General features: G+C 21.4%; 6 protein-coding genes across 6 annotated transcripts; all 6 read right to left on the bottom strand. All coding sequences in view use genetic code 6, as the record gives it.

Annotated features, from left to right (window-relative positions):
* Window positions 1–9: 9 nt before the first annotated feature.
* TTHERM_000209399 (transmembrane protein, putative) lies at window positions 10–558 on the bottom strand (the record flags this gene model as incomplete). Its single annotated transcript, XM_012795379.1, has 2 exons — window positions 10–357; window positions 415–558. The coding sequence occupies 2 exons, from the start codon at window positions 556–558 to the stop codon at window positions 10–12; spliced, it is 492 nt and encodes a 163-aa protein (XP_012650833.1).
* Window positions 559–1,235: 677 nt separating this feature from the next.
* Window positions 1,236–2,538, bottom strand: TTHERM_000209398 (hypothetical protein; the record flags this gene model as incomplete). Its single annotated transcript, XM_012795378.1, has 7 exons — window positions 1,236–1,458; window positions 1,525–1,620; window positions 1,677–1,766; window positions 1,834–1,923; window positions 1,999–2,091; window positions 2,143–2,232; window positions 2,285–2,538. The coding sequence occupies 7 exons, from the start codon at window positions 2,536–2,538 to the stop codon at window positions 1,236–1,238; spliced, it is 936 nt and encodes a 311-aa protein (XP_012650832.1).
* A 230-nt stretch (window positions 2,539–2,768) lies between these two features.
* On the bottom strand, window positions 2,769–8,663 carry TTHERM_00209390 (ABC transporter family protein; the record flags this gene model as incomplete). Its single annotated transcript, XM_001007130.2, has 4 exons — window positions 2,769–4,273; window positions 4,547–7,861; window positions 7,929–8,394; window positions 8,487–8,663. 4 exons carry the CDS (start codon window positions 8,661–8,663, stop codon window positions 2,769–2,771), a joined length of 5,463 nt encoding a protein of 1,820 aa, XP_001007130.2.
* Window positions 8,664–10,274: 1,611 nt separating this feature from the next.
* On the bottom strand, window positions 10,275–14,015 carry TTHERM_00209380 (kinase domain protein; the record flags this gene model as incomplete). Its single annotated transcript, XM_001007129.2, has 16 exons — window positions 10,275–10,467; window positions 10,524–10,571; window positions 10,627–10,650; window positions 10,923–10,967; window positions 11,042–11,125; window positions 11,471–11,554; window positions 11,718–11,801; window positions 11,945–12,028; window positions 12,163–12,273; window positions 12,318–12,657; window positions 12,749–12,767; window positions 12,837–12,950; window positions 13,013–13,071; window positions 13,154–13,330; window positions 13,388–13,729; window positions 13,877–14,015. The coding sequence occupies 16 exons, from the start codon at window positions 14,013–14,015 to the stop codon at window positions 10,275–10,277; spliced, it is 1,947 nt and encodes a 648-aa protein (XP_001007129.2).
* A 1,427-nt stretch (window positions 14,016–15,442) lies between these two features.
* On the bottom strand, window positions 15,443–16,096 carry TTHERM_00209370 (hypothetical protein; the record flags this gene model as incomplete). The annotated part of the gene is made up of 1 exon (XM_001007128.1): window positions 15,443–16,096. The coding sequence occupies one exon, from the start codon at window positions 16,094–16,096 to the stop codon at window positions 15,443–15,445; it is 654 nt and encodes a 217-aa protein (XP_001007128.1).
* A 1,374-nt stretch (window positions 16,097–17,470) lies between these two features.
* On the bottom strand, window positions 17,471–18,130 carry TTHERM_00209360 (hypothetical protein; the record flags this gene model as incomplete). The annotated part of the gene is made up of 1 exon (XM_001007127.1): window positions 17,471–18,130. One exon carries the CDS (start codon window positions 18,128–18,130, stop codon window positions 17,471–17,473), a length of 660 nt encoding a protein of 219 aa, XP_001007127.1.
* Window positions 18,131–23,418: the final 5,288 nt, after the last annotated feature.

Genomic DNA, 23,418 nt, shown 5'->3' with positions numbered 1-23,418 from the left:
TTTTCTATTTCAATTTTATTGTTAAAAATTGTAAAGCAGAAAAAATAAATTGGTGTTTGATAAAATTATCTTTAAAAATATTATAGTTTGTTTGATAATTTATAAATAGATTTAAATACCTTATTTTGTAAATTTTGATTCAAATTTATTAAAATATTCAAAGTATATAGAAAAATTTGGAAATACAAACAAAGGTATTTTAAGGAATAGAAAAATCTCTTACCATCCCTTCTCTCTACCAATTCTATATATATATTTAATTATTACTATAAACTTAAGGATAGCTCTAAAAGATTTGTACATTAGGCAATAGCTTGAAAAAGTTAGATAATTCCAACTGAATTAATTTAATTTTTACTATTATTTCAATAAATTTTATTAATTTTTATTTTAAAAATCTAAAATTATATTTACGAGAGAACAATTTTTAGCTTTTAAACTTTTTTACTTTAAGATATACTTTGACTAAGAATATTTATATCTTAATTTATAAATTTAATGCAACTTTTTTGATAGTAATAAAATAATTAATTTTAATAAAAAGTTTAAATTTGGCATTTTTAAATTAATAGTTAAATACTTATTTAATCAAGTACACAAAACTATTTAATTCATATTATTGACAAAAATTTTTATTAAAAACTATCAATGCGTTTTTAATGTTGGATGAGAAATATATGAAATTGTGTTTTTAGATAAATCTAAAAATTTACACAAAAGAAAGAAATATCTATGAAAGATTTTTGCATTCTAAGAGTGCATTACTAATCAAAGAAACAACTGTCTAATCTTAACATTCTATTTCGAGACTAAGTTTATAGATAAATAAATAATTTATATGTTCAATTTATATTGATTAAAAGTAAATTATTGTTCTATTTTGTTTTTTAACTAATTTAAAATTATAATTCTAAACTAAATTAAAGTAAAATATATCTTTTTTACTGTTAAATAAATGAAAAAGACTTTAAATCTTTGCAGTTTGAAATTCCTTCACATAGCTTTTTAATATCTTAAAAATTTGAATTAGTTCTTCTATTTTTTAGACTATTAAAAAAATTTACTTTCATAAGTTTGGTTAATCCCAAAATCTATACTTAATCTACTTAGATTTTTACAACTATTAATGCCGTCTGCTACTTTAGAAAAACTTTAACTCATTAAATTACCATTCTCAATCAATGCTTTAGAATTAAAATAGTATGGTTAACTGTTAAATGATAACTAAATATCTTTCAATATTTTTATCTCTTAAATTGAATGCCCAATTTAGTAAACTTCTTCTTAAATTATACCAGTTTCTCTTAATATTTTTTATTTAAGCTTAGTTAAAAATTATTATTTGAGTTGATTTAAACTAATTACTCTAAATTTAAGCATAAGTATTCTAAGTTGATACATTTATACAAATAAATAAACAAGCAAGGTGTTTTATTACTTGTTTCTAATTTATTTTATCTTTTAAAATTAATTTAAATAAATTTTTATATATTTGTTAAAATATTTATAAATTTATTTTTATACCTCAAATTAAGACTGAGAAATTTTAAATTTGGAATCATAGTAAAGATTATTTATAAAGCTTATGAACTTTACTCATTACTCAAAATGTAGTTTTTGCTGTCATTTAATTAATTTGAATTACTTTTATTTGTAAGAATTTTGTTAAATCATACCTAACATCTAGATCTAAAGCTCTTAATTATTTGCATTTAGATATTTATTCGCATAATTTTTAAAAAGTTTAACAATTCATCATATTATCACTTTTTATTTTAAAGAAGAGTGGCAATTAACCAAAAATAAATAAAATAAAAATTTTTTAATTGTTACTGAAGATTTAAAACAATAGATTATAAATTCAAACAGTTCGATATTCCTTATGAGAGTGTCTCAATAGCTTCATTTCCTATTCTGAGTTAGCTTTTACAAAAAAAGAAATAGTATTAAAAAAAAAAATTCAAAATTAATATTTTGGTTTAATAATTGAATTTATACTTAAGATATAATTTAAATGAATTCATTTTTTGAGAGATAGATAACGCTTCAGATATTTTTTAGGTTCCTTTTTTTCCAATCCTACTATAATTGCTATAAAATATTTTTTAATATATATTTTATTTTAAAAGTGATATAATATACTTAAATCTAAGTTCAAACGAGCTAAGAGTAGGAATACATTTAACAACAGGTTCTAACTACGATAAGTCTCTTTCATCAATATAATCATATCTATAAATAGTTTACTTTAAATGTGAAAGATAATTTTATTTAACTAAATTACACTAAATTAAATCTATTGGTACCTTAATTTTCTTAGTTGATCATTTTTAATATTTTTATTAAAAAAAATAAAATATAAAAATTGTTTATTTTTATTTTCAGGTTATTTTATTTTTTTATCAATAAATTGATTTTCTATTTCAATTTTTATTTTATTTTTAAAAATTTTAAATCAGTAAAAATAAATTGATATTTGATAAATTTACATTTAAAAATATGATAATTTGATAATTTATAAGTACATTTAATTATCATTAATTCTGATATAAAGAAACAAAAAAAAAGCATGAATACTGACTTTATAATATTAATTTTTCTGTATAAATTTATTGAAACTCCTCTTGATATGATGAAGCCAGTCAGCTGAATTTCAATATCTAGTTAGCTCAATTATCTTAAATTAAAACATTTTAATATTAGTTTTTAAAAAAAATTATTAAAATAAAAATTAAAAGATTTCAATATGAAACAAAGAAAATATAAATTCATTTTAATATATCTATATTTATTGATTTTTATCCACTTGAATTGCTGTTTTATTGTTAAGGATCTTCTTCATTAGGAAGATTGTTTTTACCAGGGAGATTATGTACTTTTTAGTTTACTTTGATTTTATTTTATGCAAATAAATTAAAGATTTATTCAATGGAAGCTTATTTAACTGAGTAATTTAGAATACTTAGATTTTATTTGTTGTTTTCAAAATTTTCAAACATTTTTCCAATAGAAATTTTAGATTCGATTCTAAAACGATAGAAGTCATCAAAGTGCTCAATAATTGAATATTCGCCAAGATTTTGCTTAATGAATTTCTAAAGGTTACTTCCTAAATTTTCTAACAAAATGAATTGATACAAGTTTAGTAAAGAAACGCCTATTGAGGACTTTATTCTTGAATAAATTTAAGCAAATTATTCATTTTTAGTAATTAGATCATAATATTCCATAGCATTTAATTTAGCTAAATTTTCTTGCAAGTTGTTTGGAAATACGTGAATATTTTAAATTTCTTTTCCATCAAAATTAAAATCTGTCTTCAGTGTTTAGACTAATTAGTCATTAGAAGGTAACTTTAATTTACATTCAACTTCGTATCCTTCTCCGAATTTATTTTTTATTTGTTAAACTGTGCCAATACATTTTAACTAACCTTCTACTTAAATAGCAATACGAGTTGAAAGCGCTTCTGCTTCTTCCATAGAGTGTGTAGTTAAAATAACACTAGAATTTTGACGCTGAGTGGATATCCTTGAAATGACACTCCACATAAAACGACGTGCTGCAGGATCCATTCCAGTTGAAGGTTCATCTAAAAACACAACTGGAGGATTACCTAGCATAGCAATTGCTACACTGAGCTTTCTCTTATTACCACCACTGTAAGTTCCTGCCAATTTATTTTCAAAATCAATCAAATCCATTTCCTAAATCTTTTGCTTTATAAGAGGCTTTCTAAGGTCATATGGAATACCTTTGATAGCTGCATACAACTCGAGATGCTCATAAGCTGTAAGATTTTCAAGAAGAGCATCAAATTAAGGGCAATATCCTATATTTCTGCGTGCTTATTCAATCTAAGTAGCTACATCGTATCCATTTATATGGCAACTACCTGAAGTAGGATGAATTTCTCCTGATAAAATCTTGAATGTTGTAGTTTTACCAGCCCCATTGACTCCTAGAAGTGTAAAACATTCTCCATTTTTAATACCAAAAGAAATTTGATCTACTGCTACTTTTATTCTATTCTTAGCTGGGATAAATACTTTGCGTAAATTCTGAACTCTAACAGAATAATCTTATGGCTTTGATAATGCAACTAAATCAATTTCCTTCTAAACATCGCTATCTTGTTCTTTAGGTATATATTAAACTGAGTTTTCATTTGAAAAGTATCTTGAAATAGAACCAATATGCTATGCCCATTCAATTAAAAATAGGATAGCCAAATAAACAATACCCTCAACAAACATCAAAATGATATCTCCTCCTTTTCATTTAAAAAATAAATTAAATTCATATTTCTTTAAATATAGATTTATTTTAAATAATAACAATTTATATTTATTGAAATAAATTTTAATTTTTCTAAGATTTAAAAATAATTTTAAGTAAATTCAATTTTTAATTTCTACAACTTTGAAGTAAAAAAAATTTATTTTAAAAAAATAAATATTATTGGATAAAATCTAAAAATAAATTTAAATCAACAAAGATTAAAAAAAATTATCATTTAAAAATAATTTTTGATTTCAAGATTTACCTGCTATGTCAAGCTCGTATGCTGATGGAATTTCTTTATTCATTTTAGTAATATTGTAAAGTTCTCTATTTCCTATATTCAGTATTCCGTAACCAAAACTGAAGGAAGGAATGATACGAAAAATCCATCCGAGTGCTATTCCTGAGTTTTCAGTTGATTCTATGATACGTAAAATGGCTACTATTGTTGGTAGAATGCCACCACACAAAAAGTTAATAAAGAAAGCTGATACTTAAGCGTTTCCGTAATCACCAAAAAGAAAAGATGTCACAAAAGTGAAAGGAATTACACTCCATCCATATAAAAACATCAAAAGGACTATTGCTGAGAAGGTATTACCATCCATGAAAGTATCTATATCATAAACCTTCACCATTAAAATGCAAAATGCTGCTGGAAAAATATGCTTAACCATATCCATAATAATGTTGCTAGCCCAATAGCTGACTATTCCTACTCCACTTACAAGCTGTTAATGCTTTATGTTCTCAGTTCTTTCTTTGACACAGAAAGTAATTATACTTGCAGGAATAAATGAGAATCCTATTGAGAATATAAAACTTGAAACTAGACCATCAGCAGTTCCTTCTAAGCTTTTGATTTTCTCTGTGAGAGGCCAAGGCTAAAATGTTGCATTAATTTGTATCTTTCTAGCTGTAGGTTAGTTATTTACTTTGCTTTTGTACTACAAATAGCTATTTATAATTGCTTGGTTCATAGCATTAACATATACACCTGAGGAGTCTCTTGCAATTGTATTTAATTCTGTGATGTATTGATACTTTAGCATATCTGGGGTAATAGATTTTACATAATATGATCCTATTCTGTCTACACCTCTTTTACTAAAATTATACTCATCCCACTAATTAATATCAGATATATCGTATTTCTTTTCAAATTCAAAGTTTTATTTTTTATTATTTAGAGGGAAATGATCTAAAATCTAATCTATTTATTATGAAAAGCTGAGTGAAGAACTAGAAACTATTGTTGGTAAATTATTTTCATATAGCGAAGAATTTAGTAAAACTCCAGGCTAATCTTTTAAAAACGAAACTAAAGCCAAACTGAGTCCAAAAATAACTACAATGCATGGAAGGACTATTTCACAAAGCAAAGACCTGATATCGCGCTTAAAGTATATCAAACGTTTTATTATTAGTGCTTTCAAATGAATGAAAAACAATTCTCTTTTTTTGGTAATCCTGACATTATTCAAATCAAAATTATCAACTCCAAGTAACCCAGCCTATTTGTTTTCACATTCAATCTCGTCCACACTAGGTAATTTATAGTTCTTTTCAGGATTGTTTATGTTATTGTTATTCTCTCCTTCTCTCAAACTCATTTCTAAATTCTAATTTTTTTTATTATCTAAGTTAGCTTTATTGTTGATATTATTTTCTTTTTGCTTGGCTTATTCCTAAAGTTGCTTTCTTTTTTTCTCTTTAATTTCATCTTTTAAATGTGCCACCCTCAAAAACACTTCTTCAAGAGTTGTAATTGAAATACCATAGGATTAAACAGATAGCTTGTCTAATTGCTAATCTAAATCGTTAAAGAGCTTAGCAAATTATGGTAGACTTTCGTTATTTAATTAAAAAGAAACTTCTGCAGAGACATCAGAAACAAGCTTAGAAGAAGGGATAACACTTTTTACAAATTATATTATAGGAACAGAAGGATCTGTTGGATTTTTCTTGACAATTGTAAGATGATATCCAGCTCCAAACTTATTCTTTAAAAATAAAGGTCTACCCATGCAAACGATTTAACCTTCAGCCATAATAGCTATCCTATCTCCAAGGTAATCAGCTTCATCCATAAAATGTGTTGTCAGGCAAATAATTCTTTCGCTCTTGTATCTCTTCAGCATATCCCAAATATGACGACGAGCGGAAGTGTCCATTCCGCTTGTAGGTTCATCCAAATAGATAAGCTTACTGCCTCCTATGAAGGCGATTGCAACACTTAGTCTACGCTTTTAGCCGCCTGAGAGATTTTTAGAAAGTTCATTTCTTTTTTCAGCCAAATCAACATCTGCAATATACTTTTCAACTTCTTCTGCAATTAATTTTTTATCAGTCATTCCTTTAAAAGATGCGAATAGTTCTAGATGTTCTTTTACACTCAAATCATCAAAAAGGATGTCATGCTAAGGACAAACACCCATAAAAGTACGAATTTCTCTCATTTCATTTTGTACATCTTTTCCAAAAACAACAGCAGAACCACTTGTAAACTCATACATTCCTGTTAACATAGAAATAGTAGTAGTTTTACCTGCTCCGTTGTGTCCCAGCAGAGCAAATATCTGGTCTTTGTACATCGTCATTGTGACTCCATTAACAGCAGACTTTCCTGATGGATATACTTTGTATAAATCATTTACTTTCAGGACTTGATTATCTCTTTCTTATTCTTTCAAATTCATTGCAACTTCTTCTTCAAAATTTTCTTTTAAATCTATTAAATTTTCTGTATCATTACTTAGAACTTCTGGTTTGATACTAGATTGACTTTTTTATCTTTTCCAAATCCACCTAATAAAAAAGAGAGGGTGTTATTTTTTACCGAATTCATTAGGAAAGACTTAATCTAAGTAGATAGAAAGAACAAAAAATATAATTATATTGATGATGTTCATGTAGAAGTTAGTCAATACTGAGTAATTTTCAATTTAAAAGTCTAAATTGCTCCATGTGATACCCTTCTATTAGCTCTCTATCAGCAAATATACATCGCAAGCAAGAGTGGTACCAGTATGAGAAAGAATAGAGACCCCATTTTTCATAGACTTAGTGACATCATCCTACTATCTGATAACAAAAATGACCATGTACTAAAGCAAAAAGAAAACCATGCCAATAATATTTCCAATCTTAGCTCTGGTAAAGAAAGTAGTGATAAACAAGCTTTAGAAAATCAGAGTTATTCCAAACAAGAAATGCCAAACAAAAAGGACAGAAAAATCGCTTTCTTTGAATATAGCAGTCTTAAGAATTATTACAGCAAAAAGACTGCATAAAGCATAAATTATTAAATAGTGAATAATCCATGCTAAGTAAAAACTGGTATCAGACATTCCCATCACCTTCATGCCTTCTCTAATTCTTTTTTCTTTTTCTATTAGCAGGCCATATGTCATTCTTAAATAAACAATAATCATAGGAAGCACTATGTATGTAGCAAATCTTCCCTACATTTTCTCTGCCAAATCATCCTGCCCATGCTTAATAATCTTCATAGAGCTTAGTTCAACAGTGATTGATGAATTTTGGTCTCCACTTTCAATTTAAAATATCATGTTATCTATTTAATTTAAATAAAAAAATCATTAATTATCTAAAACCATTTCTATTAATATAAAAATAAATACCTATCCAATTTTAAAGAGTCATAAATCCAGTGTTAATATATTTATATAAATGGTCTTCCCTTTTATCGAACATATAATCAAATTTCGCAGCTGTCAAAGTTTTTGGCATCTCAAAGAAGTATTTACCAGTGTTGTTGAAGAATAGTGTGTAATCGTATACATTATTTAGAGCCTTGTTCATTTAAATACCCAAACAAAGATCGTAATTATAGTTAGGGTCTTTAACATGTTTATTTACCTATTCAACATCTTAATATCTCTTAACAGGATACTAATAATTTTTTGTAAATATAGTTTCTAATTTATCTAAGATTTCATGGTCTCCAATCAAGGCAACATGTCCATTTGCATAGCTAGGGTAATGCGAAGTCTTTCCATGAATGCAATCTTTCATAATTGGTAAGATATCTTTGCCAGTTTGTTGATTCTTTCCCAAAATTTAAAAATCAGGTACAAGAGTGACTCTCTACAAAATAAAATAAAATAAAAACATAAATTTGATAAATAAATTTTAGATATTAAGTTAGATTAAAAAAAAAAATAATGAATAAGATTTACCTCATCAATATAACTCTTTGTATCAATGTCTGTTATCTTGATCTAATTTCTTATTACAAAAAAGAAACATCCAATTATTGCAGGAAGGAAAATCTCGAAAATGGAGCATATCCAGTTTCTTTTCCATAATATAAAGTTCTTCCGCAAAAGAGCTTTTAGGTGGTTTCTAACTTTCATCTTAGTATTTTATAAATTAATTTTGTTTATATTTTAAAAAAATTTATACAAAGCGTAAAGGTTCATTTTTACTTTTAAATTAAAGTGACTGATTGATGAATGCCTTTATTTATTATAAATATTAAAAAGTAATCAATGCTCATCCTCTAAATTTACAGCTTTTTTGATATGTGATTTACTCTATTTAATATTTTTAATTAATTATTCAAGTTAGATTATTTCTATGTTTCCTTTTACATATTATAATTACACAATTTAATTAAATTAAATCGAAGAGATTCCAATTTAAAATATTAAAACTTAACTTTAAAAATAATATTTGAATATTTATCAACAAATCGAACAAATATTTAATAATTAGTTAAAAAATTTTGTTTTTTTAAAGCAAAAATATTTCAAAGCTGATCATTTATTTTTGGTTTTAGTTAAAAAAAATACCAGTAAAATTTCTTAATAGTATAATGGATTTAGTATTTTCTTAATTTTTTAATCCATTAAGAAATATAATTTGAATTATAATGAAAGACATTTTCCTTGTAAAAGGTGAAAAATAAGTTTTCAATTTTTTTACAATATTATTGATAACCTAATTAAAAAAATTAATAGATATTAACTAAAATGATACTTTTACATAAAATATTATCTAAAGCATTTTGATTTTTTACTAAAATTAGGATTGTAAAATGAAATAATTCTATTCTTATTTTAATATTAGATTTTATAAGAATCAATGAATAAAGGAAAACTTTAATTTAATAAACTTACTCTATTTGTTTACATTAGTAAAATTTTTAAAGCAACAAAATAGATAAATTGCGCAGCATTTTTTTTGAAAGTAAAATAACTAAATAGAATTTTACTTTCATATATATCGATTAGTGTCATAATTTTTTATTATAAGTTGCATTTATTTGAAAATATTTTACAAACGCTTTAGAAAGTGAATTACATTACAATTTACTTTACTAAGTTTTAATAAAATTGCATTTAATTTTTATTATGATTAGGTTTAATAAGTTTTGATGATACTTTCACTTATTAGGGATGTTAAAAATATTAATAAATCAAAATTCTTAATCAGTATAATTAAAATAGAAGATTTCATAAAGAAATCAGAATTAATTTCATAAAATTGATGACACATCAAACATATTAACAAAACTGATGACCTATTATATACTAAAATCCCGTGTATTTTTTACAAGCCCAGCTATTTAATGCTCAATTAATAATAAATAAAGATATATAAATATTTAATTGATTTAAAAATATTCTGGAATTGTTCTATTAATCAAAAAAATAAAAAAGAAAGCTTGGTTTTTAAAGAATCAAGAAATTATTTTTAATTTTAGTTTGTATTCAATTTTTTGATATTAAGGTGAATATCATAAAAAAACAATATTTAAAAATATTTTAATAAAAAAAATAAAAAAGATTTTTGAAAGAGATTCTTCTTATTGATTTGAATAAAATAAAAGATAAAATTAATAAAAAAACATAAAATATAAATAACTAACTAAATAGCAAAATAAATTTATAAAATGTTAATAAATTAATAAATTGGAAAGAAATCAATCAATCAATCACCTTTTTATTTTTTATACAGAATTATCAAGCTAATTTAAAAAATTATTTTCTTAAGCAGTGAGAGCAAATTTAATAATCATTTATAAAAATGTCTCTTTCATTAATATTGCAAGTAGAACAAATTTACAATTTATTTTATTATTTTAATTTAGAAATTTTTTACTCTAGCTTTTTTTATTATTGTTGTACATTTGAAATATTTTCTGACTATCTAGCTCTTAAAATTAATTTTTATAAAAATAAATTTAGGATAATTTCTAAATTTAAATTTACTTATTAGATTAATAAGTTTAGTTAATTCCTTGTTTATATCCCAATTGACTATTAATTAGTATTTTAATTATTTCCTTTAATTCTTTATTAAAAAATATTTTACTTTTCTAAATCCATGTTTTTTAATCTATTTAATACAGAATATGTTAATTTAAATATAATAAGATTAAAAAAGTAAAATAATTTTTCCGTTTTATTATGTTATGATTTAAAGAAACTTTTTAGAAAAAAAATATTTTTAAAATAATTAAATTTATTTAAAAGATTAATACTAGATATTCTCATTATTTTTTCTAAGCCAATCAATTTAAAAATATACTTATTTGGCTATTTATTTCTTCAAATCATAATAAGGTTCAAATAAATTCTTAGAAATTGAATTAATTTTAAAAAACTTACTTATTGATTTCAGCTTCATAAAGTTCTTTTTCATGAGATAATTAACTATTTATTTTTTTAAATTGAAAATAAAATATTTATTTTCATAAATAATTTTAGTTTTAAAATAACTTACTTACTTTTTAAAAAAATACTCCTTGTTATGAATTTATTTAATGTAATTCTCTACTTATTTTTGTAATTCGTTATTTTTCTGTTCTAAACTATATATTAAAATAATTTATGCAGCTTTTTAATCTAATTAGTTAGATTAATTAAAGAGATAATCAATTAATTAATTAATTAAATATTTTTTTTAAATTGAAAACAAAATAAGTTATTATTTATTTATTTATTTATTTTCATAAATAATTTTAGTTTTTAAATAGCTTACTTTAAATAAAATTATTCTTAGTTACGATACATCTCAGTCCATTCAACTAATTATTATTGTAATAGATTTTTTTCCTGTTCTAAACTATTTTTTTTAAATTGAAAACAAAATAAGTTATTATTTATTTATTTATTTATTTATTTTCAGAAATAATTTTAGTTTTTAAATAGCTTACTTTAAATAAAATTATTCTTAGATACGATACATCCCAGTCTATTAAACTAATTATTATTGTAATAGATTTTTTTCCTGTTCTAAACTATATATTAAAATATTAATAAAAATGTAAGTTTTTTAATTTTATAAACTATAATAAATAATCAAATTATTTTTAAAGAGATAGTTAATTAACTATTTTTTTTAATTTGAAAACAAAAAATATTTTTTATTTATTTATTTATTTTTATAAATAAATAACTTACTTTTAACAATATTATTGCATGGTATCGTTTTACAAAGTCAATTAATCTAATTTCTTTTGTAATTAATTCTTTTTTTCTTCTAAACTATAATTAAAAATAATAAAATAAATACTAATTTTTAATTCAATATCTTATAATAAATAATAAAATATATTTTTTTTAATTAGAATAAAACGAATCAAAGTTATAATCTTTTTTCATAAATAATTAAAGTTTATATTAATTACTTTTAAAAATCTTATTGCCTGTTATTATAGAATATATTCTATTGATCTAATTAATTTAATAATTAATTTTTTTCCTGTTCTAAACTATATATTAAAATAATAATAATTATAATAAATAAGTTTTTAATTTAATAAATTATAATAAAGGAATAAAAATTAATTTTAAATTTTGATAATATATACATACAGAGTAAAATTTAAACACAATAGCAAATTACATCAGATTTTAATTTTAGAGTTCTTCTGTTTTTTTTGTGAGATCCTTAATTTATTTTTGAAGCATGGGAACATATGAATCTAATGCTTGTACAAATTCCTTTTCATTTTGACTGTTGAAGCTTTATTAAAAATTTTTTAAAATATTTAAAATTACATGATAGGATAAAATGTATTTTCAGAACACTAGATAAACTCTATATCTTTTTTGATTTATCTAATATATTATTAGGTTACTCCTTGATCATCATCCACCATAGTCTTAATAAATTTCTAATCTAATTTGAATTCATGTGAAATAATTCCTTTCAGTATAATCAGAGCATCTTTTATCTCTATTCTTTTATTTGGATCAAATTTTGTTAATTTCTTGATTATATATTAAAGTTATCTATTATAAATAAAATTTTCAAATCCTTTAAAATCCAAAGACTTATGTTTATTTAATACAGCTTTATATGCTTCTGACTAATGGATCATATAGTAAATTATGTAACCTATTTATTTATTTATCACCATAAAATATTTAATATTTTTCTATCTGGCTTTATTTATTTATTAATTAATTAATTAATTTATTATTTTTACCCAAAGAAAAAGCTTCACTCTATATTAATGTATTTTAAATAATAATGTAAATATTAATATTATTATTTGATTTAATTATTTTTATTACTTTTGGAGTAGGATTTGTTTCTATTAGAATTTATTATTTTTAATACTCTTTAGGATATTCATAAATTTCACTATCTAAACAACATTCTGGTGCACAATATTAATAATTACCCTTCTATTTATGATGAATTAAAAAAATATATAAATAATAAATGAAAATATAAAAATTAATTAAACATATTCATTTATGCTAAAGCCATTTGTTTTTGTAAGTTAATCTGCTAATCCAAAATCACCTATTATTATTTATTTATTTATTTATTTATTTATTATATTTATTCTAATTTATCAAAGCTTTAAATTTTATTTGAGCATTACAAATTACTGCATTTCCGTTGTAGTCAATTAAAATATTATCCATCTTCAGGTCATTAGCAACACACTTCTTGGAATGAATATGTAGAAGTCCTTCTGCAATATCTTTAGAATATTTGATTGCAGTTATTTCGTTTAACAATTTATTTGATTATTTATCGAGTATTTAGTTTAAACTTCCTATTAAAAAAAGTATGAATTTAGCTTTATAAATTAGTTGATAGAGTTTAATATTACCTTAACACTCATTAAGAATTAAGTATTTGAAATATTATCCATCTATTTATCTAAAAATATTAACCACAAAAGGGGAGCCTTTACATTATTAAAGCATCTCTATTTCTTTATTTGCTGATTTTAAATGGTCTTCTATAATTTCTCCATTATCATGTTTTATAAGAAAACCTTTGATTGCGTATCTCCTATTTGTTTTTTATTCTTTTGCTAACAAAACATTTCCTTATTGTCCTTTTCCTAAAAATTTAAAATCATCAAATCCATATTGTTTTAACTCTTTAATCATTTTATCTATATTTGAGGTTATATTATTAGGTATATCATTTTCCTTCATATTAGAAACTATTTATTTGTTATAAAAGTGAGATTTAAAACTTTTAAATTAAATAATGCTCATTTTTATTGCAACAGGTTCCAAAAATTATAAAAATCTTTTTAATTAATCATGTTTATAAGCTAGTAATTTATTTAAATTTGAATGCAATTTACTAAGACTTTGCTAATTATCATGCATTTAGACGCTTTTATCTTTGAGTTGCTCTCTTAATTTCTCCCTACCTTTTATATGCTTTACCAACTTTTATTTTACTTCAACTAGTTTAAATAAATTTTAATCTATATATTCCATTTTTTAAAAGTCTATTTTTTGCTTATTATTTTATTTAGCTTATTCAATCAAACAAAATACTTAATTAATTATAAGTATTAAATAAGATTTTTAATTCAATTTGTTTCAATATAATTTTTATTAAGTAAATAGATCCATTCATTTTTAGGGAAAAAAAAATGTTAGAATATTTTGTTCATTTTCAACATGAGCAAAAGCAAAATAAATATAATCAATCCTCTTCTAAAAAATTTTATAAATACCCAGATTCAATTCAATCCTTAGCTGTTTATTATTTAATACAAATACAAAATATCTTTAAAACCTGGATGTTTTGTGTCCTATTTTTATTTCTTTGAAAAACCTAATCTTATTGGACATATTAGATAGATATCCTAATAATTTAAAACAATTCAATAATTTATAATAAAAATTCTAATTATCCTCAAATTCATACAAAAATTACATTTAAATATTTATAATGTAATTAAATAAAATTGCTATTTTATTTTTTAAAACTGATTTATTGAAAACCCAACATTATTTTAGCAAATTTTTAACTTTATCCTGATAAACAAACAAACAAACAAACAAGAAAATAAATAAATAAAAATAATTTTACATAAATTTTTTTATTAATTTCTTCTTAAAAACAACACATAAATCATTAATAAAATTAAAAAATAATTTTATAATAAAAATTTTTATTTTTTAGACAATTTAAGAGCAATTTGAAAACCTTAGTATATTAATATATTCTTCTTTTTATATATTTTGACCTCTCAATTTGGTATTTATTTAAAATTAAATATATTAATTACACAAATCAAAATAAAATATTATTATTAATATAATAAAAAAAATCTTTAATATAAAGAAAAATAAAAAACTTATAAGAAAGCATTTTAAAAATCACAATAGAGAGTTTATATAAATTAAGACATTAAGAATAAATTTTACTTTGACAATATTTACTTTACTATGTAACAGATTATAATAAATTCTGAAGCAACTATGATACCTATTCAGCAAGCTTATTAACCATTGATAATTTAAGCTTGATAAGATTTTCATTACTTTCATAAAAATCCAGATTAAATTTTGATAAAAATGGCTTAAAAAGTAAAAATATTTAAATTATAACCAGTGATTAAAAGGAGGGGGGTATTTTCGTCAAAAGCGTCAAAGATTTAAAATTTGACATAAATTTTTATTTAAAAACAAACTTAAAAAATAAAAATTTCATAAATTTATTTTTCCCTCGTGACGAGGGGATAATGTGTGTATGGGGAAATTAAGGTTTTATTTTATATTGAATGATAATAAAATATTTAAAAATAATAATTAAAGATATTAACTACATAAAAACCATAAAATACAAAGATAATTAAAAGCTGAATCTAATTAATTTATATATATTATTTTAATTCATTATTTATATTACAAATTCAAATCACTATTAAGAATAAGGCTAATAAAATAGTAACACCTGGTAAGGTACCAAAAGAAGTGCTGTCTAATTGTTGCAAGCATTATGAGAATTAGATATTCAACTTTTTAAGTTCATCAAAGTTAGATTAGCAAGTGCTTTAAATGCATTTATTTATGTCACTCATTGAAGGATCATCTTCGAGTTGACATTAAGAAGACATACATTATATTTAAATATAGAAATTAGAAATACATTCATTAGAAGAGGCTTAGCAGTCAGTTATCATTTAAGCTAGACATTAACCTTCTTTGCTTTTATTAAGATGGGTTTTTACTTTCTCCAAGTCAACTTCACCATCTTCTGAGTCTTCTTGTATGTCTTCAGATATTATTAAATTTAGACATTAGAACATGTCCAAAATTTCTGATAAAAATGGTTGATAGCTTGGTTTGCATTTTATATAATAGCAGTCAAAAATTTCTTAAACATCTTAAGATGAAATTTTCTATGAGTCACATTTAGTAGAAGTACATTGTTAAAATTAATTTAACTCATTTTAGCAACTAGTATCGGAACTATCGCAGGATAGATTAAGAGGACATTCGGTATTTTCTGACATGCAGTAGCCGAACAAGCAAAATATGAAAATGATAGTTAGTAAGGATTTCATTTATTAGGTTATTTTTTTATAAATTGTATTATTTATGCTATTTATTTTGTTTGCTTGATTTTGTTATTTAAGTTTTTTTTGTTTGTTTATTTATTTATATTAAAATAAGATCGCAGTTTTTTTTAAAGTTTAATTTGTAGTAGACAAGTATCGAATTTAATAAAGTATTAATTAAAAATATATTTTGTTTACTATAAATAGTAATACAAATTATAATTTTTGATTAACTTTTATTAGAAGAAATTCGAATTAAAATATTTTGAGTGCTATTTATAGCTTTTCTTTAAATAAATATTTATTGCTATTACATCTAATATTTTTTAACACGGATAATCAATTTTTATAAATTTGATTATTACAAAAAAGATAAAGTTAAAATAGAATAACTTTATATACTCTAAAAGTTTTTTACTTATTGGGTACATGCACTTTTCAACAGAAAACCAAAGCAAGAATGAAATAAAAAATTTTTATCTTTTAAGAAATATAAGACCAAATTTTGCATATTATATGCAGGAAGGTAATCATTAAAAAATTAAATTTACTAGAAGTATTTTTATCTAAAAAATGTTCTGATAAATTTTAATTTTTTTTAATTTAAATGTTGATTAGTAATAATTGTTGTCTCTGTTAATATCAAATTAGATAGCTAACTTAATTAGAAACAATAGTTTATTTTTAGTTTTTTTCAAGACATAACAGGCAAGAATAACCAAAAATGAAATAAACTTTAAAAGTACTTATTAGTTATTTTATTTAATGCAATAATATTTCTATTTTATGTTTAATTAAAACAAGCAAACATAATAAGTAAGAATTTAAATTAGCCAACAGTTTATTTAGTTTTTTCAAACTTAATTTTTAGAAACTATAATGTACTTTTTTAAAGCCTAAAATTTTACACACACACACATTCAATAAATCACTAATTTTTTATTTTGAAAAATGAAAGAACCAAAAATTAGAAAAATAATTTAAAAAAATGATTAAGATTTAGGTGATTTTTAGTTTAATTTTATTCTAATTTATTTTTTATATGATAAAAATTGCTCTTCCACATAATATAAAAAAGAAGTCTATTCAGTTTTTACATGTATGTTAATACCTTAATTTAAAAGATAAAATGTTTAAAGTTTCAAAATGATTAAAAATATTTCAATATATCAATAAAAATTCAAATAAAATAAATATATTTTTTTCAAAAAATCTATTTTTAAAAATGAAAATATAGCGAATTCTATTTTTTATTTTATATTTAGTTTAACAAAATTTTAAATTTCAAAATTACAACATAGACACAAAGAAAGATACAAATAAAATAAATCAGTTTTATTCAAAAAAGCTCTTTTTTAAGTTATTAGTTTTTTTATTTTTTCATAATATTAATAAGATTAAGAAAAATGATATTGTAATGCTGATCAAATAACTTGAAGAAGTTTAATCTAATTATTACAAGCATTAAGAAAATTTATTGTTGAGCTATTTAAGCTAATCAAAACTAGATTAGCAAGTATTTTAAATACATTTATTAATTTCGTTTATGGTAGGTTCTTCTTCCAAATTGCATTATGAAGACATGCATTATAATTAAATGTAGAAGCTAGCAACACATTCGTTTGAAGAAGCTTAGCAATCGCTTATCATTTGTGCAAGGCATTTACCCTCACTACTTTTATTAAGGTTTTCCTTTAATTATTCTAAGTCAATTTCTTCATCTTCTGATTCTTCATCTACGTGCTCAGACTCAGAAATACTTAAATTTAAACATGAAAACACATTCATAATTTCTGATAGAAGAGGCTAATAGCTTGGCTTGCAATGGATATAGTAGCAATCAAAAATTTCCCAAACATCTTAAGATTAAATCTTCTAAGAGTCGCATTTAGAAGAAACACATGATTAAAATTGGGATAGCTCATTTTAGCAAGTATTATCTGAACTGTTGCATGAAAGATTGAGGGAGCAATCTTTTTACTCACACATACAAAAGCATGATAAGGTAACTAAAAAAGTGATAGTTAGTAAGTATTTCATTTTTTTGGTTTGTTAATTTTTTATTCGTTTATTTATTGTTTTTTATAATTGTATTTTTTTGTTATTGTTTATATTAAAAAGAGTAGTTGAAAATTTTTATATTGTTAATCGAAGTAAAAGAAATGTTGAAATTAATTAGTTAACAGTAAAAGCTAAAAATATTATCTTTTTACTATTAATAGTGTGTCTATATGAAATAAATATTAAATTTCGATACCTTTCTAATATATTTAATTTAAGCTAAAATAGTAATTGTGTACTATTAATTAATAGCTGTTGTCTATTTTAAAAATTAATTATTAAATTTAATTAAAAAAATAGCTATTAATAGCTATTTATCTAATTCAAATTCAGATCATTTTTGTAAAATGACAAAGTTTTTATCAAAAACAATAATAAAATATTTTTCTTTTTTATTTTCTTTTAAGTTTAATAATAATAATAAAGAAAGAAGATGAAATTGTTCAAGTCAGATAAAATTATTATTTAAATCTTTGAAATATTTTTTGATAAGATTTTTGCAAAAATAATCCTAAATTTAAGCTACCTCAATAAATAAATAAATGAGTATCTACGATTATTTAAATTCAAAAAAATAAAGATAATTTATACGTATGATTTACATATAAGTTTGTTTTGCATAAAAAATATGATCTTATTATTTTAGAAATAATTTTATTACACATATGTAAATTTAAATAGATCATAAATTAAGAATTAGGTTTAAAATATAGGTTATAATTTTGAAATATTTTTCTGAAATTAAAAGAGATAATTTTGGTTAAAAATAAATGCTTGATATTCGAATATATTCAATAAAAATAACATTAACTAAGAAAAAGTATTTTATATTATTTATAACTTTTAAAATAATATTAATTGTTAAAATAAGCCTTTTTTCAAAAAATCAATAATAAAGCAAACAACTCAATCAATTTGTAAAGCAAAATAAAATAGATAAGGTGCTTTGATATAAGTGTTAATAAGTTTTTTTCTTTTGATTTAAGACATAATGTTTTCACTATAAAAATATAAAGCTAATTAATATTAAATATAAATTTGATTTACTTAGAAATTATTTACTAGTATTCAAATGTTATTTTTCTAATTCGTTTGATTGTTTTAGTTCTTTTAAAGAATTAGATTAAAACTTCTTTTCAAATATCAGATAACCTAACAATTTAAATTTAATATTTATATATACATTTTATAAATAACAACAACATGAAATAACCTAAGATTTTACAGCTTTGTTATTTATTCTGCCATAGAAATTATACCTTATTTTTCTATTTTGCAGAACCTAAAGCTTAATATAAGATATAGCTATTTACTAATAATTATATCCTGAGTAAGAAATGTAAATTTATTAGATCAATAAATATTATTTGATAAAATTAAAAAAATTTTAAAGAAATAAACGAACCTGATAGAAGAAAAAATAAGTAAAAAATGTTTAGTCTAAGATTTAATTTGTTTTTGATGAAGAAATCTAAATAAATTTTTTTATCAAACAATTAATTTTTTTTATTACATATTAAATGAATGAAAAAATTTTTAAGTCTAAAAATTGTAAAGTGTTATTATTAATTACATCGCTAATTTAAAATTTATTTAATATATCAATATTGATTATATGCTTTTAAATATTTCCAAGTACCCTTATTAATTTATTCAAAGAATAATATGTGGAGGGGATAATGAAGGTTTAATTTTATATTGAATGATAATAAAATATTTAAAAATAATAATTAAAGATATCAACTACATAAAAAAGATAAAATACAAAAATAAATAGTTAAAATCTAAATCAAATTAATATATATTATTTTCATTTATTGTTTATATTAAAATTTCAAATCATGATTAAGAATAAGGCTAATAAAATAGTAAAACTTGGTAAATAACTAAAAGAGGTATTATCTAATTATTGCAAGCATTATGAGAATTAGATATTCAACTTTTTAAGTTCATCATAATTAGATTAGCAAGTGCTTGAAATGCATTTATTTATGTCGCACATTGAAGGATAACCTTAGAGTTTACATTAAGAAGACATACATTATATTTAAATATAGAAATTAGGAATACATTCATTAGAAGAGGCTTAGCAGTCAGTTATCATTTGAGCTAGACATTAACCTTCTTTGCTTTTATTAAGTTGGGCTTTTACTATTTCCAAATCAACTTCTTCAATTTCTTTAGGTATTTTTAAATTTAAGCATTCAAATAAGTTAAAAATTCCTGATAGAAAAGGTGGATAGCTTGGTTTGCATTTAATATAGTAGCAATCAAAAATTTCTTAAATATCTTAAGATTAAATTTTCTATGAGTCACATTTAGTAGAAGTACATTCTTAAAATTAATTTAACTCATTTTAGCAGTTAGTATCGGAACTATTGCAGGAGAGATTAAGAGAACATTCTGTATTTTCTGATAGGCAATAACTGAAGAAGCAAAATATGATAGTGACAGTTAGTAATGATTTCATTTATCAGGTTATTTTTTTGTAAATTGTATTATAAATGCTATTTTGTTTGTTAGTTTTAGTGGTTATTTAAGTTTTATTTGTTTGTTTGCTTATTTATTTATACTAAAATAGGATTGCAGTTTTTTTTAAAGTAGACAAGCATCGGATTTAATAAAATATTAATTAAATGTATGTTTTATTTGTTTACTATAAATAGTAATATAAATTATGAGTTTTAATTAGTTTTTATGAGACGAAATTAAAATAGGTTGAGTGCTATTTATATATAGCTCTTATTTAGATAAATATTTATTGCTATTATATGTAATATTTTTTAACAGAAATAATTAATTTTTATTAACTTGACTTGACACACACACAAGAAAATAAAGTTAAAATAGAATAACTTTATGTACTCAAATAATTTTACTTATTGGATGCCCTTTTAATACAGAAAACCAATGCAATAATTAAAATAAAAAACTTTTATCATTTAAAAAGTAATAGATAAATTTTTGGATATCATAGACAGGAAGCACTCATTAAAAATGAAATTTACTTACTAGAAGTATTTTTATCAAAAATTAGTTCTGATAAATTTTAATTTCTTTTAATTTAAAAATTCTAAATAGTAATAGTTGTTGTCTGTCTATATTATATCAAATAAGATAGTCAAATAAATTAGAAATGATAGTTTATTTTTAATTTTTTTTAAGCAGATATAATAGTAGTCCAAAAATAAATGAAATAAAATTTAAAAATACTTATTAGTTATTTTGTGTAATGAAATAATATTTCTATTTTATGTTTAATTAAAGCAATCAAATATAATAAGTAAGAATTTAAATTAGCCAGCCAACAGTTTATTTACTTTCATTTGAACTGAATTAATTTTCAGAAACCATAGTGTGCTTTTTTAAAGTCAAAAATAATTATTACACTTACATTCAATAAATCACAAATTTTTTAAGAAAAAAATTTTTGAAAAATAATAAAATGAAATGACTAAGATTTAGGTCGTATTTAATTTAATTAATTTATTACATCATAAAAAAAGGAAGTCTATTCAGTTTTTACTTGTATATTAATATGTTAAATAAATTAAAAGATAAATTAGGAATTAAATTTTAAGTTTAAAAACAACAACATAAAAATAATAATGCAAATATTTTAAAAAAACTAACAATAATAAAAACATAAAAAAATTCTATTTTTTTATTTATTAATTTGTTTGTTTAATTAAATTTTAAACTTTCATAATTCTAACATAAAAATTAAGATAGATGCATACATACATATATACATTCAAATAAAATAAATCAATTTTACACAAAAGCTATTTTTTTAGTTATTAATTAATTTATTTTTTCATAATATTAATAAGATTAAGAAAAATGATATCTGAACGCTTATCAAATAACTTTAAGAAGTAAATCAAATTATTATAAGCACTAAGAAAATTAGTTATTGAGCTAATTAAATTAATTAAAGCTAGATTAATAAGTATTTTAAATGTCTTTATTCATTTCATTTATGGTAGGATCTTCTTAGAAATCGCTATATGAAGAAATGCATTATAATTAAATTTAGAAGCTAGCAACAAGTTCGTTTGAAGAAGTTAAGCAGTCGTTTATCATTCGTGCAAGGCATTTATTTACTCTCAATTATTTTATTAAAGTTTTCCTTTAATTATTCCAAGTCAATTTCTTCACCTTCTAATTCTTCATCTACTTGCTCAAACTAAATGATACTTAAATTTAAGTATGAATGGCATATTCATAATTAATTTCTGATAAAAGAGGCTGATAGCTTGGTTTTCAACTGATATAACAGTAATAAAAAAATTCCCAAACCATAAGATTAAATCTTCTAAGAGTTACATTTAGAAGGAACACATTGTAAAAATTGAGATAGCTCATTTTCGCAAATATTATCTTAATTATTGAATTAAAGATAATTGAGAAGCTTTTTTATTCGCACATAAAAGAGTAGCATAAGTTAACTAAAAAAGTGATAGTTAATTAAAAATAATAAATAGTTGATTTATAATGGAAGTAATAAAAACATTGAAGTTGATTAACAGTAAAAGCTAAAAATTTTATCTGTCTACTATTAATTAATAATTTTGCCTATATCCAATAAATACTCAATTAAGATACATTATTACATTTAATTAAAGCTAAAATGATAATTCTGTTCTATTAATAGTTTTGTCTATTTTAATCATTACTAAAATTAATTAAAGTGAAAATTGTTATTAGCAGCATCGATCGAATATTGATCATTAATTTTTTTAAAATGACATGTTTGTTTTTTAATTTATCAAAAATGATAAAAAATATTTTTCTATTTTATTTTCACTTTAAATTTTACAATCAAAGATTAAAAATATTTCTAGTAATATAAAATTATTATTTAAATTATTGAAATAGTGCTTAATTTAGATCACACCAATAAATGACTATCTATCCAAAAAATTAGTTTTATACAGGGTGTTCATTAAAAGTTAAATTATATTCGTCCACTAAATAATACTCCTCTGAAGTATCATTTTTAATATATGATAGAAAATAATTTTTGGTTTGCTTTATTTATACATGTTAAATATAATTTCTGATTTAAAAATTTTAAAAATAAAAATTATATAAATTTATTTACCTTTCCCTAACAACTAATGAATAATATGTGCATGGGGAAACTATTTTATATATATTTATTCTAAAATATTTAACTAATTAAAGATATTAATTAACTGCATGCATAATAACCAAACTACAAAATACATAAATAGGTTAAAGCTGAATCAAATTAATATTAA

Source organism: Tetrahymena thermophila (assembly GCF_000189635.1).
Source record: "Tetrahymena thermophila SB210 genomic scaffold scf_8254815, whole genome shotgun sequence".
NCBI classification, from domain to species: domain Eukaryota; phylum Ciliophora; class Oligohymenophorea; order Hymenostomatida; family Tetrahymenidae; genus Tetrahymena; species Tetrahymena thermophila.
Note: the sequence above shows the minus strand (reverse complement) of the source record. Positions and strands in the feature narration are given on the sequence as shown.